At 43.1% G+C, this 21,895-nt stretch overlaps 1 protein-coding gene across 1 annotated transcript; it reads right to left on the minus strand.

The window, feature by feature from the left end:
* Nucleotides 1-16,126: 16,126 nt before the first annotated feature.
* Nucleotides 16,127-17,357, minus strand: LOC124613399. Its single transcript, XM_047142102.1, has 2 exons — nucleotides 17,075-17,357; nucleotides 16,127-16,791 (listed from the first exon to the last, which is right to left on the minus strand). Exons 1-2 carry the CDS (start codon nucleotides 17,205-17,207, stop codon nucleotides 16,127-16,129), a joined length of 798 nt encoding a protein of 265 aa, XP_046998058.1. The 5' UTR covers nucleotides 17,208-17,357.
* Between the last annotated feature and the right edge of the window lie 4,538 nt (nucleotides 17,358-21,895).

A 21,895-nucleotide genomic window follows, 5' to 3' on the forward strand; every position in this document is an offset into this window, starting at 1 on the left:
AATATAAAGTCATTGGTGAGGAGAAACATTTTGGTAAGAAACTTTTGGCCGGCCGGAATGGCCGTGCGGTTCTAGGTGCTACAGTCTGTAACCGCAGGACCGCTACGGTCGCAGGTTCGAATCCTGCCTCGGGCATGGATGTGTGTGATGTCCTTAGGTTAGTTAGGTTTAAGTAGTTCTAAGTTCTAGGGGACTGATGACCTCAGAAGTTGAGTCCCATAGTGCTCAGAGCCATAAAAAAAAGAAGCTTTTGAAACCAGTGACTCAGAGGGAAACAGAGTTTATTATCCAACACACCTCACAGCAGTCAGGGAAGAGCAGAAAGAAAATGCTGTAGAAGATTAGAAGAAAGTGGAGAATGATAATGCAAGTATAAAAAGTTCCATTTCCGACCCCGTTAAAAACTTGCGTAATGTCGACTTCTAAATCATTTTCTTTGGAAAGAAAAACACCCGACTTGACTATATTTTTCCTGTACCTCAGAGCTAGGGGGAGGGGGCGCAGTCTCCTTTACCCCGGGTATTGTGTCCATGCAGACGGCAGTCGACGAAAGTTCACACCAGAGAGCACGAAGATAAGTGACGCTGCCACCCAGCGACAGTTTCCACCCGATTAGTCCTGCATTGTAGACGCAAATGAATATGCTCTCCTGTGGAACTATGTTACGATTATAGAGATTATTCTGCATGTCTTACAAGGTATTCCTTATATTGCACAAGTGATGTCTCTCCATAGAATTGAGGAGATTCGTAAATACCTACATTTTCGTACAATGCAAACCAGTCGGTTTCAGATAACCTAATATAGCGGATGACCTGTAAAGAATCACCAATACAAAAAGCTTTCAGGCATCTCTGCATAACACAAACTTTCAGTCTGTCGACGAACTGTTGATCAAGTTCGAAGAGTATAATATAACGCGCCAATTCATAAAACGTAAACCATCAAATGGGGGTTTTACAATGTGTTGTTGTTGATGTAACTCTGAAGTTGAATATTTGTTTCAATGTGATTTGTGCACTGAAAAAAAAGTCTCTGGAGCTGAGTCCGTAACTCTACATCTAACTAAAAACTTATTAAATGATTGTATAGCATTTTGGCTGAGAGACCCCTTCTAGTTCACTCGTTGTTCGGCCATCTACTGCAAGCCTTTTATTTCCTGCCACTTCTGTGACTTGCGATGACGCTGAAAGAATAAGAACAACACCAATACCCAGTGTCCGAGCAGAGAAAATTTCAGACTCAACCGAGAATCGAGCCAAGGACCGCAGGCTCTAGAGGCAGCAAAACTAAATACTTTTTTACGCTCTGTTTCTTCGTCAGTTTTCGTCAGCAATTCTGTCCAGATGTCGCATGTCACCTCTCAAACTCCATCGATTAAAACTTGAGTAAGTTTTATATATATATATATATATATATATATATATATATATATATATATATATATATATGTATATATATATATGTATATAGGACGGTCAGTTCGAGCTAGTGTGTCGGGTAGACCCCGAGGTTCGAATGCTAAGACATTATCAGCTAAGTAAATCTGTGTCAGATATAATATGTATAGATAACGTATTGAATTCTCTGGTCGTGCAATTTTATTTGGCTGAGAACAATATCAAATGTTGTGGAACAGTACGCATCAACTGCAAATTTATGCCAAAATAAATTCCTCTCGATAAAGATATGAAATGACGTGACGAAGCGCCAAACAAACTGGTATAGGCATGCGTATTCAAATACAGAAATATGTCAGCAGGCAGAATATAGCGCTGCGGTCGGCAACATCTATATAAGCCAACAAGTGTCTGGTGGAGTTGTTAGATCGATTACTTCTGCTAAAATGGCAGGTTATCAAGATTTAAGTGAGTTTGAACGTGGTTTTATAGTCGGCGTATGAGCGATGGTACACAGCATCTCCGAGGTAGCGATGAAGTGGGGATTTTCCCGTACGACCATTTCACGAGCGTACCATGAATATCAGCAATCTGGTAAAGCATCAGATCTCCGACATCGCTGTGGTCGGAAAAAGATCCTACAAGAACGTGACCACCGACGACTGAAGACAATCGTTCAACGTGACAGAAGCGCCAACACTTCCACAAATTGCTGCAGATTTCAATGCTGGGCCATCAACAAGCGCCATCGTGCGAACCATTCAACAAAACATCGTCGATATGGGTTTTCAGAGCCGAAGGCCTACTCATGCACCCTTGATGACTGCACGACGCAAAGCATTACACCTTACCTGGGCCCGTGAACACCGACATTAGAGGCTCTGAGCACTACATGACTTAACTTCTGAGGTCATCAGTCCCCTAGATCTTAGAACTACTTAAACCTAACTAACCTAAGGACATCACACACATCCATGCCCGAGGTAGGATTCGAACCTGCGACCGTAGCGGTCGCGCGCTTCCAGACTGTAGCGCCTAGAACCGCTCGGCCAATCCGGCCGGCCCGGCATTAGACTGTTAATGACTGGAAACATGTTGCCCGGTCAGACGAGTCTCGTTTCAAATTGTATCGAACGGATGCTCGCGTACGGATATGGAGAGAACCTCGTGAATTCATGGACCCTGCATGTCAGCTGGTCACTGTTCAAGGTGGTGGAGGCTCTGTAATGGTGTGGGGCGTGTGCAGTTGGAGTGATATGGGACCCCTGATACGTCTAGGTACGACTCTGACAGGTGACACGTAAGTAAGCATCTTCTCTGATCACCTGCATCCATTCACGTCGATTGTGCATTCCGACGGACTTGGGCAATTCCAGCAGGATCATGCGACACCCACACATCCAGAATTGCTACGGAGTGACCGCAAGGACACTCTTCTGAAAATTTTGTACATGGCTGCACGTTCAGAGACCGTGAATAGTTACAACTGAAAGAAAAGCAGCCCTCGGTCACTATTTTTAACGAATTAACCGGGTTTCAACACTGCTAGGAGTGTCTTCCTCAGAATTTAAATCGAAGAATGGTCTGTATTCTATAACATGGTCACAGAATTATGACTAAAAACATATGATAGAGTATACATACGTACGGAATAATCGTGAAAGACTGGCAGTACTTATATGTCATAAAGTACTGCCAGTCTTTCACGATTATTCCGTACTTATACTATATCATATGTTTTTAGTCATAATTCTGTGACCATGTTATAGAATACAGACCATTCTTTGATTTAAATTCTGAGGAAGACACTCCTAGCATTGTTAAAACCCGGTTAATTCGTTAAAAATAGTGACCGAGGGTTGTTTTTCTTTCAATTGACACTCTTCTGAGTTTAAACACTTCCGCTGGTCTCCAAACTCCCCAGACATGAACATTATTGAGCATATTTGGGATGCCTCGTAACGTGCTGTTCAGAAGAGATCTACATCTTCATCTATATCTACTAGCCACTAAGCGGTGTGTGGCGGAGGACACTATTCGCGCCAAAGTCATATTTCCCCCACCGCCCCCCCCCCCCCCCTCTTTTCCAGTCGCGGATCGCGCGAGGAAAAAACGACTCTCTGAACGCCTCAGTACGAGCTCTAATTTCCCCTGTCTTTGAATGGTGATCATTGCACGATTTGAATGTTGGTGATAATAATATATGCTCTACATCCTCGGTGAAGATTGGATTTCGGAATTAGTGAGCAGGTCCTGTTTAGCGCGTCGTCTGTCTGCAAGTGTGTCCCACTTCAAACTTTCTATGAGACTTGTAACGCTCTCGCGATGGCTAAATGTACCAGTCACGAATCTTGCCGCTCTTCTTTGGACCTTCTCAATCTCTTGAATCAGACCCAACTGGTAAGGGTCCCATACAGACTGGACGAACTAAAGTATTGTAAGCTATTTCCTTTGTTGAAGGACTGCATCGCTTCAGGATTCTACCAATAAACCGCAATCAAGAGTTCGCCTTACCCGTTACTTGTGTAATCTGATAATTCCATTTGAGATCATTTCGAATAGTCACACCCAGATACTTGACTGATGTTACCGCTTCCAAAGACTGGGCATTTACTTTGTACTCGTACGTTAACGGGGATTTTCGCTTTGTTACACGCAGTAGGTTGCACTTACTAATATTGAGAGTAACTGCCAGTCATTATACCACGCATTTATTTTCTGCAAATCCTCATTGATTTGTTCACAACTTTTGTGTGATACTACTTTCCTGTAGGCTACAGCATCATCGGCAAACAGTATAATACCGCCGTCAATACCATCAACCAGATCGTTTATGTAAATCGTAAAAAGCAGCGGACCTATTACGCTGCCCTGGGGCACACCTTATGTCACGCTTGTTTCTGTTGAAGTCTCTCCATTCAGGACGACGTACTGCTCTCTGTCTCTTAGAAAACTTACTATCCAAACGCATATGTCATCGGATAGACCGTAAGAGCGCACTTTTTGGAGCAAGTGACAGTGTGGAACTGAGTCGAACGCCTTTCGAAAGACGAGGAATATGGCATCAGCCTGGGAGCCGGTATCGAGAACCTGTTGCAGTCACGCACAAAGAGGGCCAGCTGTGTCTCGTATGACCGCTGTTTCCTAAAACCGTGCTGGTTTCTGCAGATGAGCTTCTCAGAGTCTATAAAGGTCATTATGTCTTAACACAAAATATGTTCCATGATTCTACAGCAAATCGATGTCAGTGAAACTGGCCGGTAATTATGTGCATCCGATTTTCTACCCTTTTTATAGATTGTTATGACCTGTGCCTTCTTCCAGTCCCGTGGAACTTTCCGCTGTTCCAGTGCTCTCTGATAGATGATGGATAAGAATGGTGCTATATTTGTAGCATAGTCAACATAAAATCTTACGGGGATATCGTCTGAGCCAGATGCCTTCCTGGCGTCTAAGGATCTTAACTGTTTTACAATCCCAGATACACTAAACACTATGTCAGCCATCCTTGCGTTTGTTCGATAATTGAAAGGGGAAGTGGTGCTGCAGTCCTCTACCGTAAACGAGTTTTTGAAAGCTAGGTTTAGAATTTCGGCCTTCTGTTTATCATCATCAGTTACATTACCCGTACTGTCAGCAAGAGAAGATATTGAACTATTTGTAGCGTTCATATATTTTACGTACGACCAAAATTTTTTGTGTTTTTTTTTTTAGAATCTGCAGATAAAATATTGCTTTCAAATTCGTTAAAAGGATTTCTCATTGACCTTTTGACAGCTGCTTTCATTTCTATTTGTCAACGGGGCAGTGACTACGTTTAAAACGATTGTGAAAAATTCTCTGCTTTCTCAGAAACTTCCTCATTTGTTGAACCAAAGTGGATCCTTTTCCTCCCCTATATTTTTCTAGGCACATATTTCTCTAGCACGTGGCGGACAATACCTTTAAATTCCGACCAAAGATGCTCAATATCTTTGTGTCATGCGGTGAATGTATGGAACTGAGTATGAAGATATTCATTAATAACACTTTTAATTGCTTTCCCAAACAAGAAAACTCTATGCTGTTTTTTTTTTTTTTTTCAACTTACGCTGACAAAGAAGCCACAACGACATTATGGTCGCTAACACCTTCTTTTAGATTGACTTCCTTAAAAAGATCAGGTCTGTCTGTCGCCAAGATATCCAATATGGTCCCATCTCGAGCTGGTTTACTAACCAATTGCTCAAGGTTGTATGTTGGAGAGCGCTCATAGAATAACTTCACACGAGTCTTTGCTTCTGCCCCCTGTGATAAACGTGTAATTTCCCTAGTCTATGTACGCCAGATTAAAGTCTCCACCTATAACTAATGGATAATTTGGATATTTATTTCCTGTGTACTCAAGACTTTCCCTGAAACGTTCTGCGACATTTGTTGTGGATGCTGGTGGTCTATAAAAACTTCCAAATACAATGGTCACTCCTTGTCTGATTGACAGCTTTATCCACACTACTTCATAGTCCGACCCAGTATCGATCTCACCTACGTTTAAACAGCTTTTAACTCCAATGAACACACCACCTCCCATAGCATCAGTCCTATCCTTCCTAAACATGGTCCAATCCGAGTTCAAAATTTCACCACCTCGTACTCTTACGGACTGATGGACAGTCCTGTAGAATTCATGATGTTGGTTCTGTGCAGCACTGCTTTAGACATTTGTCGAGTCCATGCTATGTCGTGCAGCGTCACTTCAGCGTGCTCACGGGTACCTTACACCTTATTAGGCAGGTGTACCAGTTTCTTTGGATCTTCACTGCATATGCTTAATAGCAATGGTCTGACTGCCTTGAAGTGGATAGACCTTAAATCTCTCTTTCAAAAATTGGTTCAAATGGCTCTGAGCACTATGGGACTTAACATCTCAGGTCATCAGTCCCCTAGAACTTAGAACTACTTAAACCTAACTAACCTAAGGACATCGCACACATCCATGCCCGAGGCAGGATTCGAACCTGCGACCGTAGCAGTCGCGCGGTTCCGGACTGAAAGGCCTAGAACCGCTCTGCCACACCGGCCGGCTAATCTCTCTTTCTTTACTGTATTTTTGTACCCCGTCTTCCAACAGAATCAGTGAAAAGAAACTATTCTGGTACTTATCACAAAATTAATGTTTCTTGTCCAATGATGGTGCATCAAAAGAATCAGTGCATAGGACGTGTTGAACTCACAGATCAGAAGAAGGTAGCATATGAGATCGATAGTAAAACAAAAGTAAAGCGCTATTTGAGGCTCTTTTTTTATCTTATAGATGTTGATATGCACAGTTCATCTGTCATCTATCAAAAATTACAGTGTAAAGCTGACGTGAATCCAGGAAAGCCTATGAATTCTCTAGCAAGCAGGTGGTGTGTTGCTCCACATCCAATTTGGGGCTGTTAGAGTCATCAAAATCAAGAAGAGAACTTAAAATTCCGAATTATTAGTAGCTGTACGAATAATTTTGACGTCAGCTGAATACCTATTGCTGACACAGGAAATTTGAGTCGGAGAGGGACTCGAACCCGAATTTTCGCCTTATTGCAAGCAGTCGCCTTAACAGTCTCGGCTATCTGTGCACGCTTCCAGTACCGATCCAAACCTCCACACGCCACAGTGCACAGCGTCTACGACCTCCTCCCAATGCTCGCAGCTTTTCCTGGATTCCCGCAACGTGGTTAATGAGGCAAACGTGTTCAACGTTTGTAGTATCTTCATTTTTGCTCGTCTAGGCTGTGATATTTTATCCTTACAATGTCTGGTCCTTTAGACACGCCTGTATGTGTGATGGGAAAGGCATTATAAAAATAAAATCGAATTGAAAATATTTGTCGTCCTAGACCAAGACATATGTGAGAAGGTACGCTAATTGTGCTTCCAAAACAATTGAAATTCGTTTAACAATATTTGTGATAAATGCATGGTTCATCTGTGTTTCACTTTAAACGTACATTGTTAACTTCACAACAGACAGTGACAGGAAACAAAGAAAACCCAAGAAAATCAATTTTTTAAAGATATTGCTACTTCTGAACGTAATGTACTCTTAAATCACATAGCAAACGTACACATCTGCCAAAATGAGCTTGGAGTTACAAATTAAAAATTTGGAAATGTTCGTAGTAGTTAATTACGAAACCTCAAATAAGCAGAATTTAATTTTTAAAAATTACAGAAATTTGCTTCTTGGTCAGTTGAAAGAGTTAAGGGGGGAAACCACATTAGGAGGTTCAAAAAACCCGATTTTTTTATTGCATAAATTGTTAGTGGAACTATCCAAGAACACGCTGACAAAATTTCAAAGCGAAATTCTCATTCGTTGAAATTTTAAAAAGTTTTAAAAAGCGATGTGTAGGTTACGCCCGGAAGATAATGGGGACTCGATTCCGAAACATTCGAAAACCTAAAAAGCTTGGTGGAAAAGGCAAACTCACAGAGTCATAGGTCGAAAAGCTCAGCACTTATTGTGGACTGGCAATTCGAAGACATATAGATAGTGTGCAAGACATGAAAAAAGCAATTATAGCGACATACTATCATATGATTTCCACGGATGAAAATCCTCGACACGAGCATTGCCCAGAGGGAGAAGACAGCTGGTGCGAGTGGCAGAAACGAACAGCCCTTGGAATGGAACGTGAACCGCATCCTACTCCATTGCACGCCGAAGTACAGAAGGAAATTATTCCAATATATGAAGATTTATCAAGGCATGAATTACTGGAGAGATGTTTAGGTGGCCAGACAGAATATGCGAATGAAAGTTTTAATTTCACTATTTGACAATTAGCTCCTAAACACTTGCACACCGGACTAAAAGTCATCGTATTTAGCAGCGGGCTTATTCAATGAAGGAAAATCAAGCTCGGAAAGCACTACTGCAAGCGCAAAAGCCTATGAGAAAGAAGAAGGATTACTATACAGGGTGTTACAAAAAGGTACGGCCAAACTTTCAGGAAACATTCCTCACACACAAATAAAGAAAATATGTTATGTGGACATGTGTCCGTAAACGCTTAATTTCCATGTTAGAGCTCATTTTAGTTTCGTCAGTATGTACTGTACTTCCTCGATTCACCGCCAGTTGGCCCAATTGAAGGAAGGTAATGTTGACTTCGGTGCTTGTGTTGACATGCGACTCATTGCTCTACAGTACTAGCATTGTTGGTGATGTCTTGATTGGGTCCCATGTTCTTCCACCTACGCTCAATGGAGCACGTTATCATGATTTCATACGGGATACTCTACCTGTGCTGCTAGAATATGTGCCTTTACAAGTACGACACAACATGTGGTTCATGCACGATTGAGCTCTTGCACATTTCAGTAGAAGTGTTCGTACGCTTCTCAACAACAGTTTCGGTGACCGATGGATTGGTAGAGGCGGACCAATTCCATGGCCTCCACGCTCTCCTGATCAACCCTCTTGACTTTCATTTATGGGGGCATTTGAAAGCTCTTGTCTACGCAACCCAAGTACCAAATGTACAGACTCTTCGTGCTCGTATTGTGGACGGCTGTGATACAATACGCCATTCTCCAGGGCTGCATCAGCGCATCAGGGATTCCATGCGACGGAGGGTGGATGCATGTATCCTCGCTAACGGAGGAGATTTTGAACATTTCCTGTAACAGAGTGTTTGAAGTCACGCTGGTACGTTCTGTTGCTGTGTGTTTCCATTCCATGATTAATGTGATTTGAAGAGAAGTAATAAAATGAGCTCTAACATGGAAAGTAAGCGTTTCCGGACACACGTCCACATAACATATTTCCTTTCTTTGTGTGTGAGGAATGTTTCCTGAAAGTTTGGCCGTACCTTTTTGTAACAACCTGTATAGTGCTGGAATCGCAGATTAATCGGTAAGAATATTACACTATTGCTCACTTACTTCAATTTCTAATTTCCGAGAACTTATTTTTCAAACGCGTTTATCTCGAAATGACTTTTTTTTACATTTGCGTGCAGTCTAACTCAAAAAGTATAGAACAGATCATTATGAAAATTGATAGGATGATTCTTTATAAAATTATGAATTAAATGAACCAACTTGTGAGATGATATCACAATTTTAAGGGCATTTTTCTTTGCATAATTAGGGAAAAAATCGTGAATCGAAGTAAATTCTTCCAACGCCTGCAAAATTTTTAATTTTCATTATTTTCACCTGCTCTGAGGTTCATATTCTTAGAAAATAAATTATTAATGTCACATTGAAACCTTTTTGATTTCAGATGAAAATCGCGAATGGCTACGCTGCATGCAATTGGAGAACTATACTCACAACCTTCAGCGGACATCACGGCATAACTTCGTTATTTTTGGCTGAAATTATTTTAAAAAATTCACAAAAACTGTTCGAAATATGGATGAAAAAGTGTCAAATTTTATTAAATTCTAATTAATTCTTCCCACTTAAAATAAATCCTAAAAAATCATTGTCAAACAGCCTCCTAATGTGGTTTCCCCCCTTAAAAGATGGCCCTGGTATGTTGCGGACAAACTGTCAGACTTCACACCAAGTGCTTATTACCTGCAAATGTCGCCGTACTTGCTTACGGTTTTTTAAGAACCTGTACATATCTTCGTGCAGAGTCCGCCCTGTAACGGAGTGCAGTGCGCCGCCTCTCCTTACCGGTACATATTAATTAGGAGCAGGAGAGACTGCTACGCCCGGTAGCGCACGCCGAACGCGGCGGCAGGCGGGCGAGGTTTCGCCTTAGGAGCGCCAGAGGACTCTGCTCTCATTATGTCCGCGCGTAGCGCGGAACGGAACTCACTTCTCCCCTCTACCCAGCACAAGCGCTGGTGGCGTCATCGGCGAGTCCCAAGACGCGGGCGCGTGTACGGCAGAGCGACACTGCGAGCAAATACGCACGCTTTCTGCTTTGTATACATGAAGGCGCCTTTCACACAGGTCCTGCTTCTACATCTACATACGTACTCTGCAAACCAACGTAAGATGTATTGCGGAGCGTACCACGTACCACTATTTAAGTCATTCCGTTTCCTGTTCCTCTTGTGAACAGAGCGAGGGAAAGTGACTGGTTAAAAGTTTCCGTATGAGCCCTAATTTGGCTCGTCTTCGTGGTCATTTACGCGAAATGTATATTGGACGCAGCAGAATCGTTCTGCAGTGGCTCTCAAATGCCGGTTCTCATAACTTTCGAAATAGTGCCTCGCGAAAAGAGCGTCGTCGTCTCTCCAGGGGTCCCACTTCACGACGCATCTACGTAATACCTGCGTGCCGATCGAACCTCCCAGTAACAAATCTAGCAACATGTCTCTGTATTGCCTCAGTGTCTTCCTTTAATCCGACGTGATGTGAATCCCAAACACTAGAGCAGTACTAAAGAATAGGTCGCACTAGCGCTCTATGCGCCATCTCCTTTATAGACGAGCGACTGTTTCCAAAAATTCTCCTACTAAAACGAAGTCGATCACACGCCTTCCTTACTATCAACCTGACGTGTTCATTCCATTTCATATCACTTTGCAACGTTACTCTCAGATATTTAATCGGTGTTACTGTGTCAAGCAAAACATTGCTAATTCTGCAGTCGAGCGTTAGACGATTGTTTTTACTGCTCATCTGAAACTACATTTAGAGCAAGCTGCCTTTCATCACACCTACTAAAAATCTAAGTCATCTTGGCCGTATTATTAATGTCGTGTGACTAGGGCCTCCCGTCGGGTGGACCGTTCGCCGGGTGCAAGTCTTCGATTTGACGCCACTTCAGCGACTTGCGTATCGATGGGGATGAAACGATGATGATTAGGACAACATAACACCCAGTCCCTGAGCGGAGAAAATCTCCGGCCCAGCCGGGAATCGAACCCGGGCCCTTTTTTTGAAGGTTCTTTTTTTTAGAAAATCTCATTTTGTTCGTTTCATCTGCTCGGGGCGGACGTCGCAAGATACCCGTTTCAGTTCGTCGTTGATCCATTAACTCAGTTTTTTTTTATTACAGAGGGCAGTTAACCCTCTGACTGAACACGCTGAGAGCTGCCGTGCCGGCTGGCCCTTAGGATTAACATTCTGTCGCGCTGACCACTCAGCTACCGGGGGCGGACATCTTGGGCGTACACCACAGCGTCATCAACAAACAGCAGTGAATAGCTGCTCACCCTGTCCATCAGAGCATTTACTTTCATAGAGAATAAGAGTTATCCTATCAAACTTCCCTTGGACACTCCTGACGATACCCTCGTCTCTGATGAACACTCGCCGTCGCGGACAACGTACGGGTTTCTGATACTTAAAATGTCCTCGAGCCACTCATGTACTTGGGAACCTAATCCGTGAGCCTGATGCTTTCAAAATCCATGTTAGTTTATGAACAGAAGCTTTTATGTATCGAGGTATATCTTACATTCGAACTCAGAATGTGTTCAAGAATTCTGCAGCATATGGATCTTAAGGGTGTCTGTAATTCTCCAGGTCCATCCTTTATCATTCTCATATACAGAAGTCACCTGCGTTCTTTGCTTCCATTCCCTATGCGCTGGGGAAAAGATTCGCTGTAAATTAGAACTAATAAGAGCCAGGAGCAGAATCGAAGAGGAAAGGAATATATGGAAAACACCGATAAGGAGAAGGGACAGGATCATAGAACGTCTATTAAGACATGAGGGAATGACTTCCATGGTACTAAAGTGCGCGTCATTTATGTTGGTGGCCGAGTTTAGGTTCGTTCTGCGCATCTGACGTCACAAAACACAGTCAGCCAATGAACAGAGAACAGCGTTGCCACATCTCGACTGCAGTGCAGAGCATGGACGAGTGTCTTCAGTTTTAGAAACGTTCAGTCATAAATAAAGTAATAGAACAAAAGCAATGTCTTGATAGCAGACATTCTTTTACAGAAAGTTTGGAAAAAGCATTCTTTATACCAATTGCTTCATATTCTATTAATTAATTAAACCAAACAAGCAATAAGACTCCTAATTCAGGCGATAGCAAGGAAAGGTGTTTGTATCACTCTCATGAACCGCTTTTTCGCAATAAAGAACAGCGGTAATTGTTTATTTCCTATTGTACTTCGACGAAGCGTGAGTAATTCATAGTCATACCAACAGTGTTTGTCAGTATTTTGCGTGACGTGTTATAGTCCTCATGGCGTTCTGTAGCCAGAAGAGGTGCCTTAGTGTAACGGTTAAGGTGTTGGGCTGCTACGCGAAAGGTTTGAACCTCGTGCGAAGTTAAATATTTTCATTATTTAAAAACAACATCAAAGTGCCTTACTTCACAAATTATATTCGTTTGAATGCAATTTTTTGAATTTTCTAGTGCTTTGTCTCTTCGTTAACCCATTCGCTGCTGCAGACACGTGCTCGCCGCATTCCGCGCTGTGCGCGATTTTGTCATCACTGCACTGCTCGCCTGTGATGACACATGGTGTTCCCACTGCTTTGACACACTTATCATTCGATTTCACAAAAACTATTTGGCCCAAAAATTTGATTTTTACACGTCTTCTTGACTGATACCTTCCCCCCACAAATGACTTAATTTTGTTTCGATGTTCAACGCAGTTATTATGCAGCATTAAATGTAGTAAACCATTGCACGAAATTTTGAAGAGTTTGCAGAGGTAAAAGTCCATAGAGTATACTTTCCGCATGGTCGATTTTAGTTGCCACAATGTTGAGAATGAAATGTGGACAAGATACCTAACTTTCATATAAAATTTACTGTATAACAATATCTCATTTAATTTAAGTACGACATAGGTGTCGTATGTAATACTGATAAATATTCCGTCTTTCGCGACTGTAATAAACGTATTATTTACACCGGACGCGTTTGGCTTTATTTTAAAGTACTTCAATCAAGGAAAGGTATGGCACATACACAATGGTACTCATGTTCTCTTTCTTGTTTTTGTTCCACAGTCGCAGTTTTACCAATGGTACTGAAATATATTCCTCTTCTGCAACTGTAATAAGGGGCTTATTTAGACCAGACGCGTTTCTCTCTTTTGAAGCATCTTCAGTGGACAGTATTTTGTCTCCTCCATTGCCAAGTCACCTTTCGTAGTTTTGTGCTGCGGTAACACAATATTCAACGTTCCTGTTGGCAGATAAGTGTTTTAGCAAATAAATGATGTTTGTGTGTGCTACACACAAAAATTATATTTGACATATCTACATCTACATCTACATCCATACTCCGCAAGCCACCTGACGGTGTGTGGCGGAGGGTACCTTGAGTACCTGTATCGGTTCTCCCTTCTATTCCAGTCTCGTATTGTTCGTGGAAAGAAGGATTGTCGGTATGCCTCTGTGTGGGCTCTAATCTCTCTGATTTTATCCTCATGGTCTCTTCGCGAGATATACGTAGGAGGGAGCAATATACTGCTTGACTCTTCGGTGAAGGTATGTTCTCGAAACTTTGACAAAAGCTCGTACCGAGCTACTGAGCGTCTCTCCTGCAGAGTCTTCCACTGGAGTTTATCTATCATCTCCGTAACGCTTTCACGATTACTAAATGATCCTGTAACGAAGCGCGCTGCTCTCCGTTGGATCTTCTCTATATCTTCTATCAACCCTATCTGGTACGGATCCCACACTGCTGAGCAGTATTCAAGCAGTGGGCGAACAAGCGTACTGTAACCTACTTCCTTTGTTTTCGGATTGCATTTCCTTAGGATTCTTCCAATGAATCTCAGTCTGGCATCTGCTTTACCGACGATCAACATTATATGATCATTCCATTTTAAATCACTCCTAATGCGTACTCCCAGATAATTTGTGGTATTAATTGCTTCCAGTTGCTGACCTGCTATATTGTAGCTAAATGATAAGGGATCTTTCTTTCTGTGTATTCGCAGCTCATTACACTTGTCTACATTGAGATTCAATTGCCATTCCCTGCACCATGCGTCAATTCGCTGCAGATCCTCCTGCATTTCAGTACAATTTTCCATTGTTACAACCTCTCGATACACCACAGCATCATCCGCAAAAAGCCTCAGTGAACTTCCGATGTCATCCACAAGGTCATTTATGTATATTGTGAATAGCAACGGTCCTATGACACTCCCCTGCGGCACACCTGAAATCACTCTTACTTCGGAAGACTTCTCTCCATTGAGAATGACATGCTGCGTCCTGTTATCTAGGAACTCCTCAATCCAATCACACAATTGGTCTGATAGTCCATATGCTCTTACTTTGTTCATTAAACGACTGTGGGGAACTGTATCGAACGCCTTGCGGAAGTCAGGAAACACGGCATCTACCTGTGAACCCGTGTCTAGCTCAAAGCACTTCACTGATAGACGGTATATTCAAGTCCTAATGTTTTTGTAAGTTTAATGTATTTTGTCTACTTCCTTTTGATTGATTGAAGTGCTTTAAAATAAAGCCAAACGTGCTCAGTGTAAATAAAACTTTTGTTAGAGTCGCGAAAGACGGAATATTTCTCAATATTATATACGACACCTATGTCGTACTTAAATAAGCTATTGTTATACAGTAAATTTTATATGAAATTTAGGTATCTTGTCCACATTTCATTCTCAACATTGAAGCAACTAAAATCGACCATACGGAAAGTATACTCTATGGACTTTTACCCCTGCAAACTCTTCAAAATTTCGTGCAATGGTTTACTATATTTAATGCTGCATAATAACTGCGTTGAACATCGAAACAAAATTAAGTCATTTATGGGGGGAAGGTATCAGGCAAGAAGATGTGTAAAAATCAAATTTTTGGGCCAAATAGTTTTTGTGGAATCGATTGATAAGAGTGTCAAAGCAGTCGGAACACGATGTGTCTGCACAGGCGAGCAGTTCAGTGACAAAATCGCGCACAGCGCGGAATGCAGGGAGCACGTCTTTGTAGCATCGAAAGGGTTAATGCGGCCGTGGTGGCTTTACTTCATGAACTGCGCGCTCCCCCCTAAACGTAAGCTTGCGAACTATGCTATATACTATGGCGCTGCTTCTATTGGCGTGTGCGTCGTGTGCAACTGGCAACGCAGCAATCTCCCGCGTCTGGGCGGGCATGCGCGAGCCGCCAAGATAAAAGAATTGAACTATAGAGGGAGCTGTGGAGGTCAAAAACTGTAGAGTAAGTGTACGTTTACACTGCCTGCGATGCGATGCGACGCGATGCGAAGCATAATGGCCAAAGCGATGCAATACGATGGAGCGTTCACATTGCACACGATACAGCGCGACCGCGATCTGGCCAGCAATTGAGCAGTCTCGGCACGATGTCGTGTTTCCTCGACCCAGTAAATTTTTTTTATTAGAAAACAGTGCTCTGAGAATTGAACGCAGTCGTGAATGGGTGCATGAAATCAACAAGGAGAGGAGGGCTTTAGGAGAATTTCATCATTTGTACAGTGACTTGAGAAAAGATGAGGATAAATTTTGGAGTTATCCAGAATGAGTACAGAGACATTTGATTATATAGTGCCGTCTGTTTCAAATACATCACAGAAGCAAAACACAAATTTCAGAATGGCTATTACCCCTGAAAGAGTTATGATCACCATTAGGTAAGTACAATATTAAGTTTACAGCAATCATTTTATTATGAAAAATTTACAAATTGTGATAGATTCAAACTTTCTTTTAATAAATTTTGATATAGTTGACAATGAGAAGTAAAATACATCACAGTTCACTCACTTAAGTATCAAAGTTTTCAGAATTTTGTTGGCTTGAAATAACAATGTCATCAGGTTCATTTTCAGAAATGATTTCCAGCAATTACGATTTCAACTGGATTTTCAGGTGCATAGGGTGACATCAACGAATGTGCAGTGGAAGTGGTTGATTGTTCCAATTCTTCCAAAAGAACCTGCTGAATTTTTATCCTGGCTCTCAACTGAGCTGCTGGTGATAGTTTTCGCATTGCTGGCAGCAAACTCACTACAAAATGATAGCTGTCATCTTGCGTTTCTGATTTCGACATTTGTTGCTCAATTAGCTTCAACTTTTGCTTCTCTATATTTAGCAACTCAGATTTTGTCGATTTCTTGGATCTCTTGTTTTGGTTTGTGTGTAGGGTGGGTGAGGGAGGACGCATCGAAACGCTACCCTCTGAACTTACAGACGGTCTTGAAGACCTGGCTTGATTGGTTTCATCAGGTGAAACACTCTGTTTCTCTGTAAGAGCTGGTGAAAATGGTACGTCGTCGTGTTGCGATGCTGTTCTTTTACTGTGATGAACATTAGTCTTGGTCTTCCGTGGCGTCATTATGTCAGTCAGGAAGGTCATTAGCTCGTACCATGGCCAATTGGATTGGAAATGCGGCATGCCACCTTCGTCTCCTGAACGTTCAGCACGAGGTTTTCTGAGTTCAGAGCGGAAAGTGTCACGTAGGTGCTTCCATTTATTCTTCAGTACCTCGCCTGAAAATATAGACGTGAAATTCCAAAATGACAGAGCAAACAGTAGTGCTTCAAGAAGAGCGAGGAGTGTCAGAGAGGCCTTCAAAAACTATGTCAACAGTCATTAACGCAAATATATTTCATGTCGAAATTATCAAACACTGTAACTATTGTGAACGTCATTTCATTATCAAAATACTGTAATAGTATCTATACACAATTAAAATTAGAAAATAAACGAAGTTGCTTCTGTTACTTATTTCTTGGAGTCTTGTAGCTATTTATTTTACTTTTTTGTACTTACTGTCTGTTCCACAATCTTCAGCTATTTCATTCCATGCTTGACGAACAAAATCCCTATTGTGGTAATATTTATTTTTCTGCTCCCACAACACGGAGCGTTCACGCACACTGTTAATTAGTCTTTCGATGTCCATTGCAAGCAAGCAATTACTTCAGACGCAAGCGCAAACAAGCAATCGCTCCAAACACTCGCGCGAAACGCAAACTCGGTTGCGACTACAGCGGAGTCATCGCATCGCACCGCATCACATCGCTCGGCCCAGCCTGCAGTCTAAACGGGCACCGCTCTGTTGCCACTGTTAAACCAAGCCTGCCCATTGTCACGCGATTTCAGCGCTTCATCGCTTCGCTCGGCTCGGCATCGCATCGCATCGCAGGCAGTGTAAATTTAGCCTAAGACAGACTGGAATAGATCCAGCAAATAATTGAGGACGTAGGTTGCAAGTGGCGGGCCGCATCAAACCAGTCGGGAGACTGATGACTCCCCCCCCCCCCCCCCCCCCCCCCACACACACACACCACACACACAAAAAGGAGCCAATGCCGCAGAGTGCTCTCTGTTAAACCGAATTGGAATGCAATATGGACCTGACGACTTATTCGTTTTCAGCCCTTTCAGCTGCTTCTCTTGGCCAGGGATGCCTGCTACTATGTCCTCAGTACGGGAGTCTGTACGGGAGTCTGCTTAAGCCGTCGGCACACGGACCGTGGTGATGAACGGCAAAGATGAGCTTGCTGAGTTCATTGTGCTGCAGAACGCTCAGGAACGATGCGACTTGTGCATACGGTGCGTGGGCCCCAACGTGGTGTACGCGATCGCAACGCACTCTAGCGGCAGTTGAGCGATGTTTCTAGTTCGTAAATCAACTGTTTACTCAACAGGTGCGCGTACAATTCACACCTTAGCTCTACTAAAACGCACATTTCCTTCACTGTCCACATCCCAGTCACGTTGTTCTGTATGTAATATACACAATAACAACTTCAATATCCATGTACATGTTTTAAGATAAAGACGAAAGTACCATGACCAATCAATAAAGACACAGGCTTATAAAAGTTTCATTACAAACAGTACGACACAAATTTGCAATAGTTCTCCACATAAGATAAACATTATTTTATCGTTTCCACATTCTAGTAGAACCCTAAGGTCATTCTTACTTAGTCACTGTTCCTACCCAGTAGCAGAATCTTTACAACATGTGAACTACGAAATTTAAAAAGGAACAAAATTTCTTTATACAAGTAGCTCAAGCTGTCCTGTAGATCAAGCCAATTGAACAAAGGTGAACTTATATTTACATAACGTCAAATATTGTAGTATATACTTATATTAAACTAATAATAAAGAAACAGAACCCATTAAAAATGCGAACATTAGGAAAAAAATATTGAGATGTGCACCATCACCATATCATACATCTCGTTGTGAATCATTAACGCTACTCACTAAGCTAAACAGACAACAAACCTTTTAGGTCAATCCTAATATGTTACCACTTGCTAAAAGCTTTAATCGTAGCTATGTTACTAATTGCAATTTAATTATAACAAATTGTACCAAGAACAATGTGATTTTGGCGGATCCTCAGTGTGTCGCTGCCTTCAAATAGCATACTCTCATAATACATAAGTTACAATAATTCTTTTGCCACGAATATGATGTTTATCATTACTTTATTGGAACGAATCACACAGTTAATAACGGGTTTTCGAGTGACTGTCAGTTTGCTGGTGCTCAGAAACTCCATATGTATGTATAGGCTTGAACTGAGTGCCAATATGGCGCCTCACAGCTCTGTGCTGAAGGGAGATGGCGTGCATGTGACGTAGGTGGCGTTGTGCCATCTCGCTGGTCAATGCTCAGGCGCACGCTCAGAATATCTGACATGCTACATATTGCTCTGCACGTTCGGAAAGACTCCCGAACGTGCTATTCCACGCTATGACGTCAGAAACTCGGCACGCTCAACACTCAACGTTCTGATCCACGGTCCGTGTGCCGGCGGCTCTGGGATCAGTAGTGACCTGCCTGATACAGTCACGTCGTGTAAATATCTGCGTAACGTTGCAAAGTGATGTGAAATGGAACGAACATGTAAAGATTGTGGTATGGAAGGCGAATGGTCGACTTCGGCTTCTTGACAGAGTTTTAGGAACGTTGGTTCATCTGTAAATGAGACGCTAGTGCGACCTATTCCTGAGCACTGCTCGAGTGTCTGGTATCCATACAGGTTGGATTAAAGGAAGACATCGAAGCCATTTAGAGGCGGCTGCCAAATCTGTTACCGGTAGGTTCGCACAACATGCAAGTGTTACGTCGATGCTTCGGGAACTCCAATGGGAATCCCAGAGGGAAGGCTACGTTCTTTACGAGGAACACTATTGAGAAAATTTAGAGAACCGGCATTTAAAGCTGATTGCTGAACAGTTCTACTGCTTCCAACACACACTGAGCGTAAGGACCATGAAGATAAGATACGGGAAATCAGGGCTCACACGGAGGCGTATCAGTAGTCGCTTTTTCTCGCTATATTTGCGAGTGGAACAAAAAAGGAAATGACTTTTAGTGAATGGGGTACCCTCCGCCACGCACCGTACGGTGGCTTGCGGAGCATCTATGTACATGTAGAGGTAGATGTACGATCCTCTTGCGAAATTTAGAACTTTGTCTTTCCTTTTCCTATCTTCTGTTGTCATCCCAGACTAGTCGACGAGTTGCACAACTTGCCAGCCAGTCAATGAATATTTATGAAACTGGTTTAAAAAAAATATTTTGCTAAGGCCCCAGTCAAGTCTACGGAGGTTTACTGCCAGAGTAACTACTTCACACAAGTTGCCTTCCTTTCGGAACCGTGACAGTTTCGTCCGGTTAAAGATGCTCACAAGAGATGCAGCGCGCGTGGGAGGCACGCCACGTGTATGGACGCTGGAGGTTTCTGCAGAGCAGAACTCAGTAGCTTCTCTCTCCAGACCTCGAATAGAACAGACGTGTTTCTTGGGGGGCAGAGCGTCTGGCTCTGTGCCCAGTGACCGTCCACCAACAGAACTTAACACGAACCGCCTCTCCTCCCACTGCCAATTTTCTTTAGATTTTTATTTTTTTAAAATAATACTATGGGACTTAACATCTGAGGTCATCAGTCCTCTAGAGTTAGAACTACTTAAACCTAACTAACCTAAGGACATCACATACATCCATGCCCGAGGTAGGTTAGAATCTACGACCGTAGCAGCAGGGCGGTTCCGGACTGGAGCGCCTAGAACCGCTCGGTCACAACGGCCGGCTTTCTTTAGTTCTTCGACCTCGTAGACTGCCTACACCTAGACCGAGCGAGGTGGCGCAGTGGTTAGACACTGGACTCGCATTCGGGAGGACGACGGTTCAATCCCGCGTCCGGCCATCCTGATTTAGGTTTTCCGTGATTTCCCTAAATCACTCCAGGCAAATGCCGGGATGGTTCCTTTCAAAGGGCACGGCCGACTTCCTTCCCCGTCCTTCCCTAATCCGATGAGACCGATGACCTCGCTGTCTGGTCTCCTTCCCCAAACCAACCAACCAACCAACCTACACCTAGTAACATCCTACCTTATGGGCGTCCCGTGTACCCAATACATTGAAATATATTCTCTTTATCTGACATAATATGTATCGCACTGATGATTCCGCGTGCCGCGCGGGATTAGCCGAGTGGTCTGGGGCGGTGCAGTCATGGGCTGTGCGGCTGGTCCCAGCGGAGGTTCGAGTCCTCCCTCTGGCATGGGTTTGTGTGTTTGCCCTTAGGATAACTCAGGTTAAGTAGTGTGTCAGCTTAGGGACTGATGACCTTAGCAGTTAAGTCCCATAATATTTCATACACATTAGAACATTTTTGATTCCGCGTGATATGAGTTCTTTTGGGCATATCCAAAGGAAAAAAACACTACGCAATCACATAATTGATTCGCCTCGACGGGTGATGATTCAACCATTTTCAGTACACTGAAGTTCGACTTCCTGCGGTAGACTCAAAGTAGCAAGCAAGGGGGATACGGACAGGGTCTCCGGACAGGTGGTTCAAATGGCTCTGAGCACTCTGCGACTTTACTTCTGAGGTCATCAGTCCCCTAGAACTTAGAACGACCTAAACCTAACTAACCTAAGGACATCACACACATCCATGCCCGAGGCAGAATTCGAACCTGCGGCCGTAGTGGGCGCTCGGCTCCAGACTGTAGCGCCTAGAACCACACGGCCACTCCGGCTGGCGCGGACAGGTGGGTCGGGCGACGGGTGTAGCCAGATAATCCGCGCAGTTTCGATACACTCTGTGCAGGTGACGCAGTAGTTAACGCAAGTGTATAGCAAGTGGGAGATGCCGGGTTCTAACCCCTGGTCCGGTACAAATTTTCAGTGGTTCCTGCTGACTCTGCATAAAGTCCCAATGCAGCTGACATCAGGAATTCCTTCCCTTCCATTTTCTTTCTCTCCCCACCCCCATCCTCCACCTTCAAATTACATGATACACTGAGGTGACAAAGCTCATGGGATACCAATATGCACATATATAGACGGGGGTAGTATCGCGTTCACAAGGTGCAAAACGGCAGTGCATTGGCAGAGCTGTCATTTGTACTCAGGTGATTCGTGTGAAAAGGTCTCCGATGTGATTATGGCCTCACGGCGGGAATTAACAAACGTTGAACGCGGAATCGTAGTTGGAGCTAGATCCATGAGACATTCCATTTCGGAAATCTTTACGAAATTCAATACCGTATTCCGAGATCGACATTGTCAAGAGTACGAGGAGAATACCACATTGCAGGCATTACGTCTCAC

Source organism: Schistocerca americana, chromosome 4 (assembly GCF_021461395.2).
Source record: "Schistocerca americana isolate TAMUIC-IGC-003095 chromosome 4, iqSchAmer2.1, whole genome shotgun sequence".
NCBI classification, from domain to species: Eukaryota; Metazoa; Arthropoda; class Insecta; order Orthoptera; family Acrididae; genus Schistocerca; species Schistocerca americana.